At 34.6% G+C, this 20787-nt stretch overlaps 1 protein-coding gene across 2 annotated transcripts in view; it reads right to left on the bottom strand.

The window, feature by feature from the left end:
• Nucleotides 1–20787, bottom strand: part of VIRMA (vir like m6A methyltransferase associated) — a 61166-nt gene that overhangs the window by 9930 nt on the left and 30449 nt on the right. For both annotated transcript variants that reach the window (XM_008689151.2, XM_008689150.2), the window contains exons 11-17: nucleotides 19334–19416; nucleotides 17011–17104; nucleotides 16327–16871; nucleotides 15570–15805; nucleotides 14867–15119; nucleotides 12211–12428; nucleotides 8707–8839 (exon numbers count right to left, since the gene is read on the bottom strand). In XM_008689151.2, coding sequence (XP_008687373.1) covers nucleotides 8707–8839; nucleotides 12211–12428; nucleotides 14867–15119; nucleotides 15570–15805; nucleotides 16327–16871; nucleotides 17011–17104; nucleotides 19334–19416 — 1562 coding nt within the window. The remainder of the gene's footprint in view (nucleotides 1–8706; nucleotides 8840–12210; nucleotides 12429–14866; nucleotides 15120–15569; nucleotides 15806–16326; nucleotides 16872–17010; nucleotides 17105–19333; nucleotides 19417–20787) is intronic.

The raw sequence follows: 20787 nt of genomic DNA on the forward strand, positions 1-20787 counted from the left end.
TCTAAAAAAAAAGAAGGATTTTTGAATTAGGGGTGCCTGGTTGGCTCAGTCATTAAGCATCTGCCTTTGGCTCAGGGCATAATCCCAGAGTCCTGGGATCGAGCCCCACATCAGGCTCCTCTGCTGGGAGCCTGCTTCTTCCTCTCCCCCTCCCCCTGCTCATGTTCCCTCTCTCGCTGGCTGTCTCTCTGTCATATAAATAAATAAAATCTTTAAAAAAAAAACAACTATGAATTAAAATATTCAGAAGAATGCAAATTTTTCATCTCTCCATACTATTTCTTTTTCATTATTATGAGCAGAAATAGTTTTGAACAAAATAAAATGCATTTTACATTTTAATCCACTTACTTTATACTAAAAGCCATCTTACAAAATCTAGGGTCAAATTTGGCACAATTTGAAGTATTCTGTATATACACTACTATTAGAAGTAGTAATAAAGAATTTTTAAGAAGATTTTTAAAAACATACTCTACAAAATTATTTCAGGAAAATGAAAATTCTATCAAATTTGTTTGTAATACAGTTTCAAATCTCCTTATTCACTTGTCAAACACAGCTATTTGTATTAAACACAATGCTTCATATTAAATATATTGCTTGTATATTAAATATAGTGTTAATTATAAATACTTATATTTATATAGTATAATTATAAATAAATATTAAATATAAGGCTTGTATTAGACCACACAAGACACTGTACAAGTACTCTGGGAAAAACTAGAAAGACATGCTTTCTGACCTAAGTGAGCTACTATTCTGAAAGTGGTGTGGGAAATGGTAAAAAGGCCTGTAAATGATCTATGAAAAAGAAATCTAATAACATGCTTTAAAGTGTACAGAAAGAAAAGTGATCTCAAAGGCTTCACAAAGTGGGATGAATTAAACAGGCACTATGAACAGATTAGTTTTATCAGAAAAAAGACAAAGAGACCAAAAGCTAAGAGAAGCATCGCCAAGGAAAAATGTGTATATATAGATGAGATTTAAGGATGATGGCATAGTATAAAATGTTTTCTAAGGAAGAAGTGGTTGCAAAGGTAGCTTTTTGGTCATAAATAGTCTTGAATGCCATGCTAAAAAGCTTGGAATTTATTCAACAGACACCAAAAGTTATTGTAGGATGCAGGGACATGATTTGAGGTCTGATTTAGAAAGATATGAACTCACACAGAACTATTCAGAATATGTGAGAGAAGTAAATGTTTGGAAGGAAACTAGAAAGAAGGATGATACAATACTCTCTAAGAAAATATCAATAAAGGTATAAGAATCAATTTTTAAAAACCTATATATAAATTCTGGAGTGGAGAAGTACAGTAACTGAAATAAAAAATTCAGTAGAGGGGCTCAACCTTAAAGACAGGTCAGCTGAGATGATCCACTTTAAGGAACAGAAAGAAAAAAGAATGAAGACCCACAAGCAAAACCTCAGAGACCTAGGGGCGCCGGAGTGGCTCAGTCATTAAGCATCTGCCTTTGGCTCAGGTCATGATCCTAGGGTCCTGGGTCTGAGCCCCACATGGAGCTCGCTGCTCAGCAGGAAGCCTGCTTCTCCCTTTCCCACTCCCCCTACTTGTGTTCCCTCTCTTGCTGTGTCTCTCTCCGTCAAATAAATAAAATCTTTAAAAACAAAACAAAACCTCAGAGACCTGCCAGGCACTATCAAGAGCACCAAAATACATATAATAAGAATCCCAGAGAAAGAGGAAAGAAGAGAGTCGCAAAGAATATATGAAGAAATAATAGCTGAAAACAGCCCAAATTTAATAAAAAACATTAATCTATATTTCCAAAAGGATCAACAAACTCAAAGACACTCATATTTAGCCACATCATGATCAAACTATTAAGAACCAAAGACAGAGAATCTTGAAAGCAGCAAAAGAGAAGTGACTCAGGTAATAAAAGGGATCCTCAACAAGATTAACTGATTTGTCATCAGAAACCAATGGAAGCCAGAATTTAGAGGAAAGACATATTCAAAGTGCTGAAAGAAAAACGCTATCAACCAAGAGGTCTCTATAACTGACAGAACTATCCTTCAAAACAGAGGGAGAAATAAGACATTCCTAGATTTAAAAAAGAGAGAGAGAGAGAGAGAGAGAGAATTCACCAGTAGCAGACATACTCCACAAAAAATACTTAAGGGACTCCTTCAAACTGACATGAAAGGACATTAAATAGCAATTTAAATTCACATGAAAAAATAATGTCAGTAAAGTATATATAGGTAAAAGGCAATATTAACATATTTTTGTTTGTAACTCTTTTCTTCTATCTGAATTGAAAGACAACAAAATAAAGCAATGATGATAAAACCGTGTAGATGGGCTCATAATGTATAAAAATGTAATTTACATGATAACAGCAGCACAAAGGAAGGGAATAAAGCTATACTGTAGCATTTTTTATATACTATTAAAATTATGTTGCATTAATGTGAAGTAGATTGTATTTAATTAAGGTGTTAAATGTAGTACTCAGGAAAACCACTAAGAAAATAACTAACAAAACAAAACAAGTAACAAAAAAAGTTAAAATGGGGGTGCCTGGGTGGCTCAGGAGGTTAAGGGTCTGCTTTTGGTCAGGTCGTGATCCCAGGGTCCTGAGATCAAGTTCCACATTGGGGTCCTGAGATCAAGTTCCACATTGGGCTCCTTGCTGGACAAGGAGCCTGCTTCTCCCCCTGCCTGGGTTCCCCCTGCCTGTGCGTGCGCTCTCTGACAAATAAATAAATCTTTTTAAAAAAAAGTTGAAATGGCAAAGTAATATCTATTTAACACAATATAATAAAGAGAAAAAAGGTTATATAGGAAGTAAATAACAAACCGGTCACCAGACATACACCCTATCAGTAATTAGACATACATAAATTGATTATACCAATCAAAAGAAATTGGCAGAATGTAAAACACACACAATCCAACTATATGGTATCTACAAGGAACACATTTTATTTATTGATTGATTGACTTTTTTTTTTTTAAGTAGGCTCCACAACCAACATGGCCCACACCCAACTCACAATCCTGAGATAAATAGTTGCATGCTCCACCAACTGGGCAGCCAGGTGCCCTAAGAGACACACTTTAGATTAAAAGATACAAACAGATTGAAAGTAAAAGGGTAGAAAAAATATATACCATACAAACAACAACCAAAACAGAGCTAGAGTGGCTATACCAATAATTCAAAATAAAGTTTTAGACATAAGTTATTACTAGACATAAGTTATTATTAGAGATGAAGAAAGACATTATAACAAAAGCATCAATCCATCAGGAAGACAAACATGAACATATATGCACCTGACAACAGAGCTCAAGATGCTGTAAGCAAAAACCTGACAGTAGTAAAGGGAGAAACAGACACTTCAACAGTAACAGTTGGAGATTTCAGTCCCCTACTTTCAGTAGTGGGTAGAACAACTAGGCAGAAAATCAACAAGGAAACAGAAGGCTTGAACAACTATAAACCAACTACTCCTAACAGACATGTATAGAACATGCCCTCAAACAGTGGCAGAAGACATATTCTTTTCAAGGGCACGTGGAACATTCTCCAGGATAGCACATACCCTATACTGTAAAATAAGCCTCAACAAAGTATGACCTCTGACCACAATGGAATGAAGTTAGAAAACAATTACAGAAGGAAATTTGGAAAAGTCACACTTATGTGAAAATTAAACACATCCGTAAATAACCAATGGGCCGCAGAAAAAATTACAAGGGAGATTAGAAAATCCTCAGAGACGAACAAAACCAAAAACATGACATGACACAAGCAGTGTACAGAGGAAAATTTATAGCTGTCAACACCTACATTTAAAAAGAAGAAAAACACATAAATAGAAAATGTCAAATTAATATAACCTAACCTTCCACCTGAAGAAATTAGAAATTGAAAGAGTAAACTAACCTCAAAGCAAGTAAAAGGAAAAAAACAATCAGGATAAAAGCAGAAATAAACAAATAGAGAATAGAAAAATAATAGAAAAAATCAAAGAAGGGGCACCTGGGCGGCTCAGTCGGTTAAGCGTCTGACTCTTGATTTCAGCTCAGATCATGATCTCAGGGTTGTTAGACTGAGCCCTGGACGGGCTCCTTGATCAGTGGGGATCCACTTGGGATTCTCTCTCTCTCACTCCCTCCATCCCTCCCCATACTGCTCATGATCTCTCTCTCTATCAAAAAAGTAAAAAAAGGGGCGCCTGGGTGGCGCAGTCGTTAAAGCGTCTGCCTTCGGCTCAGGGCGTGATCCTGGCGATCCGGGATCGAGTCCCACATCGGGCTCTTCCGCTGTGAGCCTGCTTCTTCCTCTCCCACTCCCCCTGCTGTGTTCCCTCTCTCGCTGGCTGTCTCTCTGTCACATAAATAAATAAAAATCTTTAAAAAAAAAAAAAAAAAAAAGTAAAAAAAAAGAAAAAAAAATCAAAAAACCAAAATTTGGTTATCTGAAAAAAAAAAAAAATCAACAAAACTGGTGAACCTTTAGCTAAACTAACCAAAAGGAGAAAAAAAGGAGAGAAGACTCAAATTACAAAAATCAAGAATGAAAAGGAGGTCATCATTAACAATCTTACAGATGTAAAAAAGTTTATAAGGAAATATTATTAACTATATTCCATCAAGTTAATGTAGTTGAATGAAGAGGAACAAATTCCTAAAAAGCCACAAACTACCAAAACTGACTCAAGAAGAAACAGAAAATATGAACAGATTTATATTGAGTAAAGCAATTTAATTTGTATCAAAAACATTTTACACAAAGAAAAGCTCAGGTCAAGATGGCGTCACTGGTGATTCTACCAAATGTTTAAAAAATGAATACGATCCTTCACAAATGCTTCCAAAAACTAAAAGCAAAAAGAACAATTAACAGTTCACTCTATGAGACCAAAGATGCCACAAGAAAAAAAGCTGTAGACCAATATCCCTATAAATAGAGACCCAGGGGCACCTGGGTGGCTCAGTTGGTTAAGCGTCTGACCCTTGATTTAGGCTCAGGTCATGATCTCAGGGTCCTGGAATCGAGCCCCACATCAGCCTCCACAATCAGCAGGGAGTCTGCTTGGGACTCCCTCCCTCTCTCTCTGTCACTCCTGCTGCTTGCGTGAGTGCCCTTTCTTTTTCTATAAAATGAATAAATAAGTCTTAAAAAAAAGAAACAGAGACTCAAAATTCCTCAATAAAATAAAACAAACTGAATCTAGCAACATATAAAAAGGATCATATAGCAAAAAAAAAAAAAAAAAAAAAAAGGATCATATATCATGAGCAAGTGGGATTTATCCCAGGAATACAGGACCAGTTCTACATGTAAAGATCAATCAATATAATATACTACACATCAACAGAATATGGAGAAAACATGATCATCTCAAAAGACAAACAAAATCCACAACCTTTCATGATAAAAACACACAACAAACTAGGAACAGAAGTATTTCTTCAACTGATAAAGGGTTTCTATGAATAACCATAGCTAACACTGTATTTCATTGTGAAAGACTGAAAGTCTTCTCCCTATGATCAGGAACAAGACAAAGATGTCAATTATTGCTACTTTTATTCAATATGTACTGAAGAAGGTTCTTGCAGGAATTAGGCCAAAAAAAAAAAAAAAAAGGAAGAAAGAAAGAAAACATATTCAGATTGGAAAGAGAGAAGTTAGACTATCTTATTTGTAATGATATGATTTTATATACAGAAAATCCTAAGAAAATCACAAAAAAACTATTAGAACTAATAAACAAGTTCAGCAAAGTCACAGGATACAATACCAAGATTCAAAAATCAACTCTATTTTTCTAAACACTAGCAAAGAACAATTCAAAAATGGAAATTAAGAAACAATTCCATTTACAATAGCATTAAAAAATTCCCAATTTAGAGCCATAAACTTAACAAAAGAGGTACAAGATTTGTATATTGAAAACTACAAAATATCTTAGAAAGGAATCAAAGATAATCTAAATAAATGGAAAGCCATGCCATGTCCATGGATGTGAAGACTTAATAGTATTAAGATAGTAATACTCCCAAAACTGATCTACAGATTCAATACAATCCCTAACAAAATCTCAGCAATCTTTCTGCAGAAACTGATACAGACACAGAAAAGTAGGTTAGTCGCTGCCATGGCCCAGGAAAAAGGAGGAATGGGGAGTTTCTGTTATGGGCACAGAGCTTCTTTTCAGAATTCTGAAAGCATTCTGAAATTAGATAGCGGTGATGGTTGCACAATTCTGTGAATATACTTAAGAACCACCAAACTGTCAGTTTGAAGGGGTGAATTTTATGAGATGTAGATCACATATCAATAAAAATTTTATAAAAAAAGCAGCAGCAAGAAGGAAATCTAAGGTAACAGAAATACAAAGAAACGAAATATGAAAGGTTTTATGAATAAAACTGACCGGAATGACAGCTGCTAAAGATGATGAAGAAAAGGCGGAAAGTTGAGTTTTATTTCATGATTTCTACCTTGAAGGTCAAGGAAGATCATGACATAAAAGTAGGGCAGTTAAAGATAAATCAAGTATATGTGGGAAGATTATGAATTTGGTTTGGGATATTCAGAGATTCTATCAAGTAGCCAAGGGCAAGGAGACAGACGAGAGAGAGGAGAGGAAAACACAGGAGAGGGAAAAGGAGCCAGGTATGATATTAGAAAGTATAAGATCTATGTCACAGATAAAAATGAAATGATGCGGGGGGGGGGGCATTTTCCTCTGATTAAGGAAGGAAACAATAGGTTAGAAAGAACAGGGATAGACTCTGAAAGGATTAAGAAACCAAGCCAGATGACCTTGATCTTTTCTCAGTGAAAAAGATGAGAAAAGGAAACACATTGGTAAGGGATGAATAAAAGCATTAATTAGCAGTCCTGAGGACCCAGTAGCTCCTGGATAACAAGAATGAACAGTGGTTAGTAATTTCTGATTAGGAACTGCTTAATTGATCAGATGTACAAAAAATCTGTCAAACTGATTTATTAACAACACACCACACGGGATCTGATAAAACTAATAAACTAATAAGTAGTCTTCCATTAAGTAAAAACTCTAAAATTTCTTTACAGGAGCTACAATCCTACCATTAAATATGCTTTTTATTTTTCAGAATCAAAATCTGATCTTTCAGAATCAAAGCATGTGGTAAACTTAATCACTTTAATAAAGTGTATCTGACACATAACAAACACAAATTTGCTGCTAAAATCGGCACAAAAATAACTACAAACACAACACACAGCCAAAAAGTGCTGACTAAAGTAAATTTTTTTTTTAAAGTAGGTTCCATGCCCAACATGAGGCTCAAACTCACGACCTTGAGACCAAGAGTCGCATGCTCTAACAAATGAGCTGGTCAGGCACCCCTTACTGAAATAAATATTCTTAATATAAATTACATGCATAAGAGAAATACACTAAACAGTAAATTTAATTTTTTCTTATGAAATAATCCCATTTTACATTTGCTTTGGTATAACTGTACTAAACAGGTCCACTACAACTCTTCCCAAACAGAAATCTTATATATGAACTGAATTTCTTAAACCAGAGTTGACAGAATACAGACCTACAGGATGTTAACTAGCTATATGCATTTGCGTGCACACACGTTATACACACTCACACATGCAAGTATTTTGCAGGCAATACATTTGGAAAAAGCTAGATTCAACTGCAGCAAAGTAAGTTTCTATTTATCCAGGAACTTTTAGAGCTCTTACTATACTAATGTGCATAATTAAGTTCCATCATGAGAGACATTTCCAAACTTATCTGACCACAAACACTTTGAAGGCAAGCCTATTAAATATTAAAGGTTTCTGGAATTGTGCCCACAACATATATCATGATTTTGGAAAATACTAATGAGAGAAATTCTTAGTTAGATTTTAACAATAAGATTTTAGAGTTGGGGAAATAATCTTTAATTTGTATCTATGATGGATCCAAAATACCCTGGTAAAAAATCACCCCAAAATCACAACATCCAAAACACAATCAATCAGTAAATGTTCAATTAAATGACAGTAGGTAAATACTTGATTAAGAGACTGATAAAATTTGAACATTCTTGAGTGTCCCTGGCAAAGTAACCTAATGTAAAAAATTTGAACATTCTTGAGTGTCCCTGGCAAAGTAACCTAATGTAAAAAATGAAGGCACTAGAGGCAACTGGGTGGCTCAGTTGGTTAAGCGGCCAACTCTTGATTTTGGCTCAGGTCATGATCTTGGGATCCTGGGATTGAGCCCCGAGTTGGGCTCCAAGCTCAGAGGGAACTCTGCCTGAGGCTTCTCTCTGTCCCTCTCCCTGTGCCCCTCCCCCAACTCATACATGTGTGCTCTCTCTAAAAAAAAAGAATAAATTAATTAAAAAAAAAAGAAGGCACTATGGGTAGTATTTTTCACTACTTAAGCTGCCAAATCATAGATATTCACAAATTAATGATCCTTAATAAATTTAAAGAGTTCAATAAACTCTGCTCTTAAACATCTTTTAATAAATCAAAAACTTGCATTTATAGTGGGATAAGGGCACAAAAAAAAGACACTATTCTAAGTTCAACTTCCAAAACACAGCCTAAGATATTTCTGAAAACAAGAGATTCTTTTTAACTTATGATGAAGTTTGTAAATTTAAAAAATAGCAAATACATACATATACATATATGTACACTTACCATTGTGTCAGAGTTAAGAATTTGTCTCATAAATTCCAAAAATGAAGATGCAAGTTCACCTGTGTCCTTACTAAATGTGCTGACCACTCGTTTCAGTAAACTATGCAAAGCATTACTGTTTTTCCTTAAAGAACTGTAAATAGAGAGGATATGTCTTGAAATTTGAATGCATAAATCTAGTATAAGAAATAAATCATCTCCAGTTCAAACAGAACAAAATTCAGTCCACCATTTCAAAAATGTTTTCGTGCAGCTATTACATAAACCATTTAATAAGACAAAATCTACAGATACCTCCTTTTAAAAATAAGCTTCAAGCTCTCAAACAAAACATCCCCCCCAAAAAGAAAATATTTACCCAAAATATAAAGATATAAAACTTAGCAAAAGAAACTTCGAGGTTCCCTATTTTTATACTCTTTATACTCTGAGGATTTCTCTAATACAAGGAGGTTATATAGCTGCCTCAGAAACCTGACCAGAGAGACTGATTTACATAGTAACTACAAAAAATAACTATCCCTTTGGCACTATAATCTGATAAAAGAAAATCAAGGGCATAGACTGGGGATCTACAAACTTTTTATGTAAAGAACCTGATAGTGCATATTTAATGCTTTCCAGGTTACAAAACAATGCAGTCTGTTTCTCTCTATACACAACGGCAGTCTCAGTTACAACTACTCAACTTGCTTGTATAGTGGAAAAGCAACCATAAGCAATACATAAATGCTGACTATGTTCCAATAAAACTGTATTTACAAACACTAGTGGTGCGCTGGATTTGGCCTATGGCTCATGGTTTGCCAACCCCTCATACTGACAGGTTTAAGCATAACAATCAATTATGACAATATACAGTCTCGATAAAAATTATTCTAAACATTTACACAGCTCTGTTGATCAACAGAGAATTTCAAGGGCAAAGTATTCTAATATTCAATTGTGTCCTTAAGTTGTAATAATTCATAATTAGTTAAAACAAAAATAAGATTATATTAACACTAAACAGGCAGTGTTTGTATTTGGAAAATGTGGTTGGATTCTGAGATACCATCATAGAAAACTTGGTAAAGTAATACAAAAGAGAGAAAGAGAAAGACTCCTGCCCTTGAGAACTTTATAAAATAATGAAATGGATAAGGCACAATAAACAGGACTGAGATTTAAATACAAATATAGATAATATGATTAATGAAAAAAGCATAGGTTTAAAATTAGACTATACCGATTACTAGCCTCTACATATAACTTTAAGCAAATGAGCCTTACTTCCACGATCTACCAAAAACTGGAGTCCACTACATACCTATTAGAATGTCTAAAATTTAAAAAACTAACAATAACAAAATCTGGTATTTTTGTTGCTCAACTTGTAAAGAAGTTGTCTATAAAAAAGCAGTGCATTGGAATTTTACGGTGATGGAACTGCTCTGTATGCAGCTGTGGTGACAAACACATGACTCTATGCATTTGTCAAAATCCACAGAACTGGGGGCGCCTGGGTGGCACAGCGGTTAAGCGTCTGCCTTCGGCTCAGGGCGTGATCCCGGCGTTACGGGATCGAGCCCCACGTCAGGCTCTTTCGCTATGAGCCTGCAACTTCCTCTCCCACTCCCCCTGCTTGTGTTCCCTCTCTCGCTGGCTGTCTCTATCTCTGTCAAATAAATAAATAAAATCTTTAAAAAAAAAAAATCCACAGAACTGTACAACATGAAACATGAACAAGGTTACAAAGAAAGGGAGAACACTAGAATCAACATCTAATATTGGAATAAAAAATGTCATTATGTACTCATTTTAAAAAATACATACGTACAAAAACAAATATAGATATGTATAAGCATGAGTTAGGACACATGCATATATTTTCTAGCTCTATCCAATGAGAAGAACCAAAATCAGTGATACAAGCTGAACAACAAAATGAGTAACAATAGCATTAGATTATCATACAAAGAAAAAATTAATGTCCATAAGTCCATACTGATATAAATCCCTAAATAAGTAAACAAATGAGGGAAAAGTGATAATTCTTCCCTACAGAAGGATAATTAATAAATTAAAAAGGAATAAGAGAATTAGGACATTTGCATTAGGACACCACAATAAAAACTGCCACATGCCAAGATACACTGATGAATACTAAAATTAGTGGACAAGAATTTTAAGCGGAAATAAGATATATGCATAGTCTCAAAATATATTCACCAAAATATTTAGTAATTAAAAGTGTAAAATTATTAGGTTTAAAGTGCAGAATCATGAAAAAAAGCACCTCAGTCAAGGGATCAAGGTGGATATCACCAAGAAATACTTCAGTGGATGGTGATAACATTTACTGGGAAGAACAAGACAGAAACATGCTTGAAGCAAGAATATCAAGGGCTCTGCTTTAGGTCTATTCAGTTTGAACTTCCGTTAAACAACCAAGCAGAGATGTCAAATAGATGGATGGGTTATTTGGAGCTCAGCAGAAAAATCAGAGCTAGAGGAAGAAAAGGGAATAGATTAAGGCAGCTTAGGAAAAGATTACTGGCAGGAAGAAGACCAGAAACATGAATCCAGCAAAGCCAAAAACATCACATATAATGCTATGGCAAATGTATGCAAAGAGTATCTGTAAGAGCTAGGAATGCAGGAATCGAGGAAAGTTTTTTTTGCTTTCTTGCAGGTGAAGAATATGAGTTTTAAAGGATATAGAGTAAATACCCAGGCAATAGGAAAAAGGACATTCCAGAAGTAAAATGTAAAGACTATAGTGAGAGAATCGGGATGGAGCAGGAAGAGGAGGAAAGCTTGGATTTTCAGCAGGTGCCACCAACTGAGAGAGAATATAAATGAGGAGACAGGTTTATCAGGAGAAGGAAGTAGAGAAAGTAGGAGCCAGCACCAATCACAGTATTTGGAACATAAGTTTTCAACCAGTGTTATAAGAATTAATGAGAGGCACAACGTATGTTTCTTCCTCCTTTCTATCTCATAATCCTACATACTTCTACAAATTCCCAAGGAAATCTACATAATATCCAGCTACCTTCCTAGAGAAGAAAAAGATGAGGGTATGGACAGAGAGACTGGAGCAGAAATTATACTTGAGGTTTACAATATCTCAAATTAATTTTATCTCAGCTATTCTACAGAATAAAAAATGCAGAATCAGTACTTTTAGCTTTAGGGCCCATAATATCACACCACCATCACTTTTGAACGACTATAGATAAATACATCAACAAAGCAAATATAGTATAAATTAACATCCCTGGAACAGTAAGACTCCCTTCTTAAATACTATAAGATGTCCACATTAATCTATCTATTCAATTTATAATTTTAATTCTAAAGATTTTATTACTAGCACAAAAATCTTTTCCATAAATACAAATTTCTCCACATGAAAGAAATCAGATCTTCAACCTTCTATAGATAGCCATGAATTAATCAATTTGGGGAGGGCTGACAGAGTAAAAATTAAATCCAAGAATGTATTAAATTAAGCATTACCTTTTTAAATGAAATAATCCATAATCATGCTCTGCAAGAAACATCATTGTTCTGACACATGTCAGTAAACAGTTGTAACTGCTCTCAGAGTTAGCTAGCATAGCCAGTAAACAGTCACAGATTGCGGCCATCAGTTCTTTGTTAGGTAGAGAATTGGAGAGCTGCTCCATTTCAGAAACAGAACCTTCAGAAGAGTTTGGCAAAATAAGAGCAATGTCCTGTGAGGGAGGAGAGGAGTAAGGGAAAAATTTTTCTTTAATTATTATCACCAAGAATTAACATTTTAATATTAGAAATACATACCAATTAATAGTAATTACCTCATCAAAATATTGTTACCTTCCTATCCTAAATATAAAGTCAAACACAAAGGAGTCATTTTGCTCTTCTATAAAAGGTGATACAAAGATATACACTTAAAGAAATAAAAACAAATATTTTACTTTACAATACCTTTACTCTAAAAGAACATCTCATTTATTCATTTGGCTCTATGCCCAAAGTTGGGCCTGAACTCATGACACCAAGACAAGAGTTGCACGTTCTACCAACTGAGCCAGCCCGGTGCCCCCCAAAATTTTTCCTTCTGCATCACACTGAGTGTAGTTTTTATCTTCAAATGGTTAAGTGAACTACTTTTGGTACTAAAATATTTTAAATCATTGTATTATTGATTCATTTGGATAGTTTTTTAATTTATAAAGAAATCATTCAGTGAAATAAAAATTTTTAAAAAGACTTTATTTATTTGAAAGAGAGAGCGAGCAAATGCACATGTGAGCAGTGGCGGGGGGAGGGGGGCAGGGCAGAGGGAGAGGAAGAAGAATCCCAAGCAGACTCCCTGCTGNNNNCACAGAGCCAGATTGGAAGGGGGTGGCGGAGCTTGAACTCATGACCCTGAGATCATGACCTGAACCAAGACCAAGAGGTGGATGCTTAACCCACTGAGCCACCCAGGTGCCCCTCAGTGAACTAAATGTTAATAAACATATCCATATTGGGCTGCCTGGGTGGCTCAGTTGGTTAAGCTTCTGCCTTCAGCTTGGGTCATGATCCCAGGGTCCTGGGATCAAGCACTGCAGGAAGCCTGCTTCTCCTTCTCCATCTGCCTGCTGCTCCCCCTGCTTGTGCTATCAATTAAAATAAATAAACATATCCATATTGGAATTTAAAACATCACAGAAAGAAATGGATGGAGCAAATAAACATTTAGGCAGTCTTCTAACTATTTTCCTCTAGTTTTTATACACTTTTAAAATTCAAGTTTTCCAATGCTCAAGCAAGTTTAACCAACAATAAAAATTCCCACCACTCTTTTTATAGAAGTAAATAAAGTAGATTTTACAGAAATATTTTTGGGGTATATCTCATCACCTTTAAATACTTCAATATACTGCAAACTAAGATTCAACATGGGTTAAAGCTATAAAACAAAGTTTGAATTAGAAGGAAAATATATAAGATGAGGCCAAGAATGAAGTTTATGTGAACAGGGTAGCTAGGGTGCCATAGTATCATTCAGATTAGTCATAAAACCTGACGTGGATTATATAACAAACACCAGTCAAAAGGACATTTTAAGGTCTTAATAAGGACTTCAAATATCCTTTCTACCAGGTCGCAAACTATTTTCAACCAGATCCTCTTTTTGTGAAAACAAGTCACACCAAATATGCTCCTTCTTAAGTGTTAAATGTAACCAAACTGGATTTTTGTCAGCTGAAAAAAGATAACCTTTCAACATGGGATCCTATTAAAAATATTCTGCCTGAAAAAAACCACATCTGATAATGAGATAGCAAGAGCATTATGATAAGTGAAAGTACGAATATATACAGAAATCTTCAAAGATCTTGGGCACCTGGGTGGCTCAGTCGGTTGGGCTACTCTTGGTAGCTCAGGTGATGATCTTGGGTTGTGGGATCAAGCCCCGCGTTGACCCCATATCGGGCTCCATGCTTGGCCCAGAGTCTGCTTGAGATTCTCTCTCTTTACCTGTCCCTCCCCCCCCACTCACTCCCCTGCCCCTCTCCCCACTTGTGTGTGTACTTTCTCTCTAAAATAAATAAAATCTTAAAAAAAAAAAAAATCTTCAAAGATCTCAATCACAATGGGCTTTAAAAGTCAAAACAATTACCATTAACTGATGGAATTATAAACTGGAAGCCAATAATATAGACAAGCAGAGATACTACTACTTTAAGTCAACATCTGGAAGCAGAGTACTCTGAAACACACTAAAACTGTAGTAGTCTCTGATACCTTCAAAAATTGTCCTAACAAGAGAACATGATATTATTAATTCAACCAATCACAAAGCTATAAAATTCAAGAATGAATCTGTGTATAAGTGGAAGGAAAATGAAAATACTAGATATAACCAACCCCAAAGAATTCAGTGGCACATGAAGTAACTATCCAAGGATGCAATCTCATAAAGAAAAAGAGACTTCAGAGAAACCTGTGAAGTACAAACCCAAAGAAAGCTATGAAGGACGAAACCATTTTACTGTTGGTTCACTAGTCAAACTGATTTCCCTAAACAACAGGATTCATAAAACAAATGAGATCTCTTTGTTCACAGCCAAGATTTATATCAAGAGAAGATTTTAAACCACACACAAACACACAGAATTTATAAAATAACCATAAATACCTGATCACAGAGAGACTGCAAAATGGATGTGATATATTCAACACACTGTTGGTGAATAACACTGTCTCCAGGAGACCGCACCAAAGCTAACAGGTCCTGGAATATCTCTGCATATCTTTCGTCACCTTTAATAGTTCCATTAATTAGATGCAAAATAGCTAATTTACAAGCTTTGTGTGAAGCCAGAGCATCAAGAAGAGCAAGCAACCTGGTGGTTTGGCTAGTATACTGTTTTTCTTTATCTTCTGAAGTGCTGAAATAAAATCAATACATTTAGTAAACAAAATTCTTAATTTTAGGGCATTATTTAACTAATATTTATTTTTCAACACATATCATGATATACAAATCTTGTATAAAACACTTCATTCCTTGGATATGACGACTTCTCTGGAATTTTACAATTACTATTAAATTTTATAAATTCAGATTTCAGTATCTTTTTTTAAAATCAGAGTATTTTATAGTTCACCTTTCAAACACCCAAAATCAAGACTTTCAAGGTATCTTGCACATGAAATAGTTTTCTAATTAAAAATAATCTACATATATTCATATACACACACATACATGTATATGTATATATTTATATGTAATATATATTATCTGAGCATTCTAACCCTGGTTTTCAAATTCTAAGTGAAAAAAATGTATGTGTCAAGAATAACTTGAGGAAAAAATTTTTAATGCAAAATGAAAATACCTTTGCAAGTCTTCTACAATCAAATCCAACACAGTTCTCATAATCAGAAGTGCAGTTGGTGAGGCAAGGTCACACAATTGAACACAAATACGCCGTAACATATGTTGAATGGGCTGGCAGGTTGTGCCAGAGAAAGAGCGAACTATTTCTTGGAGCAACTTTGCTTGAACATGAAGGTGCATGCTCCACAATTTTCGGGTGTTGAGTGCCACTGATATATCATGTGGCTCAATAACCTGTTAAAAAAGTATATTGTGTGTGTACATAGATTTTTTTAATATTTATTTATAGTCACAAAAACTGTTCAGGAAGAACTGTTATGAAAAGAACATCTTTACTACATGCTTAAAACATTTTTCTATTACACAATTAAACATTTGCTTGAATTCAATGCATCTAGAAAATCTTATCGTTCTCGGGTTAGCAGTCAGTAGAGCAGAGTCCATTGGTGAATCAACCTAGTTAATGGCAAATTCTAACACATGATAAAGGGAAAAGAAGGATTTAAAAATAACAAAAGTACAAGTATACAGAACAGCATAATAAAATTCACATTAACAAAAATTTATTTAAAATGTTGCCTCCATATTTCTTTAATGACCAACTTGCTTCAGTTTTATCTCACCCTCATCCAGTTATTTTATGTCTTTTTTAAGGGTTGAGGGTTGTCAGTTTTTTTTTTAATAACAAAATCACTGGCTTTTTTTAAAGTGTTACTGCAGTCATTTATAAGATGCATGTTATATGGAAGTGATACCTGAGTTGTTTGCATGGGCAATGGTAGAGGCAGCAGCTCTGAAAGTAGTATGAGTCCAGAAAAAAATCCTTCAGGAACCTTCAAGATTGAAGAAAGAACTTCTTTTAACATTAAAGACCAAGTATTATTGGCCAGAGTCTCTTCTGAGATTGTGAGTTTTTCATTAACTCCTTGTGTAAAAGTCAGTAAGATATCAATGATATCATTTTGAATTTTCTGTTCATCACTATCCAAACGACCTGAGAGAGGGATAGAGCACAGGAGCATGTGTAAAGTCACAAGTGCTGAAGGAACACGCATGTCCTTAAACTCAAAGGATCCACCTCTCAGGAGTTCCGTTAACATAGTTTTAAGAAGAGTGAGTGTGCAGCGAGCCATTGAAATGGTAGTAACTCTGTGAAGGGTAGTCCCCATGTTGACATGGAGCCTCCAAGGCTGAGTCAGAATACTGTTCAATTTTTGTAGAACCCGAATAAAGGTGTCCATTCCTTCAGCAGAAAAAAGCTGAATAACGGCAAGATTCCATTTCAGGTCTTTCTGTTGACCTTTATATAGGATAAGGGGGGAAAAAAAACTAATTACTTACATGTTAATAATCAGTTAAGATTTTTGAATATTTTGTTTAATAAATAGCATTTGTACTTGGCTTTAAGAAGAGTTTTTTAAGTATAATAGCCATATTACCTTCAACAGGAGGTGGTGGACATGCCACATTACAGAGAACACGCAAGGCAGTGGTAAGGCCAACTCCTTCTGGAGTCATCAAATTATCGATATTCTTTAAAAATAAAAATGAACAGAAAGTTTAATTTCTTGGTGCCTGGATATGAGTCAAGAAAAAAATTTCAAGAAGACATTAGTTAAAAATATGAGTATCGTGTTAAGTACTTACACCATTTTAAGTTTCTTAAGTAAATTTAAAACATGAATAAAGCTAATGAAGTTTTTATAAAGGTTTTTTTATAAAAATAATTGCAAAGTTCAAATATATTAAAAAGTACAGATTAAAATGAAAGTAACATACAAAAATGAATGTGACCCCCTGTGTTAAAAATTTAAAATAATTTTTTTCATACANNNTTTCTATATACCCTCCCACCCAAAAATGAAGCAATTTTACAAAACCCTGTACTAAACCTCTTTCAAAACTGGGGAAGCAACAGGGAATGTTTTAGTACTACATAACATACACTTCAATGCAGATACCACAGGAATCTAGCTGTGATGACCAGTTAGGGCATGGTTAAAGGAAAAAGAAATACAGTTGCCTATGTCATTAACACCTGCCCATGCTGTTTCCTAACAACAAATAGTTGTTTAAGTTTCTTTGTTTTTGTAGTTTCCACAGAGCAGCATAGATGATTTTGAAAAAACTCTGAAGAAATAATATTTTAAAATGTTACTATTTCAGCTGCTAACCCTCAGAGGAGAAACTTAAGAAGAAAAATAAGAAAATTCCTTTCCCCTATACATTTTTTCTAATTTCTTCCTTGCTGCCTTTCCACAATAATTCAACAAACTACATAAAGCCGCATGGAGCACAGAGAGAGGTTTTAATCTCAGATCAACTGTTTTTGGTATATCTTGGAATGAGAATCTCTTGTTATTAACTCTAATTAATGGATAAGGATTTACATAAAAATCAAAATTCTTTTAATTACAGCATGTAATTTAAATTTCTAGAGCTAAATTTCTTAGTGGTTAAAAACTTTTACCCCAGTATATAAACTTTATTGGACACCATATACATTCTCCTGACCATGCACAAGTACCCTGAACACATGACCATCTAAATTTACAGAATCTAGTGTACTTCTGCCAAATAAAAGACTGAATACATGAGAAGCTCTAGATGACATGTGAGTCACAGAGTAAGGAACACAGAAGAATATGATGGCACCACAGGAGGTAAAAGTACTCTTAGGAAAGATGGAGTAAAAAGAGAACATAAGGGCAGACAACTTAGTAAAGAAAAATCTGAAGTACATAAACCCAAACAGTAAGTATTTGGTTGCTATTTTAATAATACACATTTCAACTCCAAAATCAAGATGTTTTACACACACACACACACACACACACACGCACACGCAAATACAGCTCATCTGTTAAATGGAGGAGGAAATAATTCAAGGTCCAATTCCGTCTTTCTAGCTTAAAATTTTTTATACATCTATGACCACCTTTAGTCCTTCCTATCCTACACTTTTAAAACTAATTAACAATGCAACAGTTTCAATGAATTTTTACATTACTAATTACTTGAATTATACATGAATTTTTCAAATGTACTATTATGATACAGGATTTTCAACTTTTATGAATATTTTATTTGTAGATGTGACCATCCCAAATTAACAAATTTAGAACTAGTTTCCACTGTAATTATCTAGAATTGACTCTTGTTGGTTTCCACCTAAAAATTTTGAAGGAAGTTCTTTTTCACTAAAGTTTAACTGAAACAATTATATTTTAAATTATCAGGGCATTTAACTTTAAAATGCCTTTGTAAAGATCATCAAAATGATAGGTGGTATTACTCTAATTTGAGAAAAAAAATAGGACAGAATCTGGTAGTGGAAAGTAGTACAGTACACAGGGTTGTGCGCAAGCGTGTTCACATATACATAGTCACACACCCATCTACATACACGTACCAATCTGTACCAAAGTCTAGCATATCAATCAAGTACACTTAACAATTACTGCATTATCTACATAAATGACTTAAAACAATATTACTATATTTGGAACCATATAGTTCCATAAAATGAAGGCACTTTTAGGGGCACTTTGGTGGCTCATTTAGTTAAGCATCTGACTTGGTTTCAGGTCAGGTCATGACCTCATGTTTGTGAGATGGAGCCCCACATCAGGCTCCCTGCTCAGTGGGGAGTCTGCTTCTCTCCCTCTCCCTTCCCCTTGCTCATGTGAGCGCGTTCTCTAAAATAAAACAAATAAATCATCTTTAAAAAAAAAAAATCAAGGCACTTTTAGTTTTACTTACCTGTTTAACATATTCAATTAGGTTTGGGATGCAGTTAATTTCAAATCTAAGGTTTTTCAGAGGTTCAAGCCACTTGCCAAGTTCTTAAAAACAAAAACATCATTCATATCATATTTTAAAATAAAAGTCTTTATAACAAAGGAAGTAAAGGTATTCTTTTCCAAAGAAGAACATTAACACATTCATATTGACTTCAATAATCTAAACCTCATACAAGGATAAACTTATGTCTAATTCTCTAAACAAACTTTAACGTGAAATATAAACAGCTACATACAGGCTTAGAAATAAGAAGTGACCGTTCTTAGTTACTTGGTTTCTGAAAACTTAAGTGTTTACATGCTTAAACAGGACCTTCAACTTACAACATTAAAAAAAATTTGTAAAACTGACTCCTAATAAACTAACATAATAAAATAGTGTTTATTCACCTAATGCTACTGCCACCTCCCTCCCACACCCCCAAAAGATCATGCAAAAATTGTATTAATTTCTAACAGGATCAATCCCATAAGAGGGATATTTGCTGAGTGACATTTCTCTTAACATGAATTTTAAATTTTGCCCATTTCCTAATTTGCCTTTATAAAATTAAAAGTAATCATTATCATCCCAAAATAATAACAATAAACTCTGCTTATAAAACAATCACAAATGAAATATACCATTTACCACAACTGAATTAAAAACTCTACAAGAAAAAATGAACAAACAAAAAAAGCAGAAACAGATCCATAAATATACAGAGAACTGGTAGTTGCCAGAGTGGAGGGGTATGGAAGGATGAGCAAAATGGTGAAGGGGAGTAGGAGGTAAAGGCTTCCAGTTATAGAATGAATAAGTCATGGGGATGAAAGGTAGAGCATAGGGAATATAGTCAATGGTATAACAGCATTATAATGTGACATGGTAGCTATACTTTGGTGAGCACAGCATAACTGTATAGCACTGTGGAATTATTATGCTGTACATATAGAGTTGGGGAATCCCTATGTTGTACAACTGAAACTAACGTACATTGTGTGTCAATTATACTTCAAAAAAACAAAAACAAAAACAACTGAGTGGAATAACGTAGAAAAGAACAAAAACTCTCCTAGAAAGTATGCTATGGGGGCGCCTGGGTGGCACAGCGGTTAAGCATCTGCCTTCGGCTCAGGGCGTGATCCCGGCGTTATGGGATCGAGCCCCACATCAGGCTCCTCAGCTAGGAGCCTGCTTCTTCCTCTCCCACTCCCCCTGCTTGTGTTCCCTCTCTCACTGGCTGTCTCTATCTCTGTTGAATAAATAAATAAAAATTAAAAAAAAAAAAAAAAGAAAGAAAGCATGCTATGACACCCATATTTTATCACCAAAACTATTTGAAGAAAAGCATTCTAATGTTAAAAGTGATATGCCAGTTCCAGACACTTTTTAGGAATAATTAAAGGAAACTGAAAATAGTAGTCCTGTCT

This window comes from Ursus maritimus, unplaced genomic scaffold (assembly GCF_017311325.1).
Source record: "Ursus maritimus isolate PB19 unplaced genomic scaffold, ASM1731132v1 scaffold_9, whole genome shotgun sequence".
NCBI classification, from domain to species: Eukaryota; Metazoa; Chordata; class Mammalia; order Carnivora; family Ursidae; genus Ursus; species Ursus maritimus.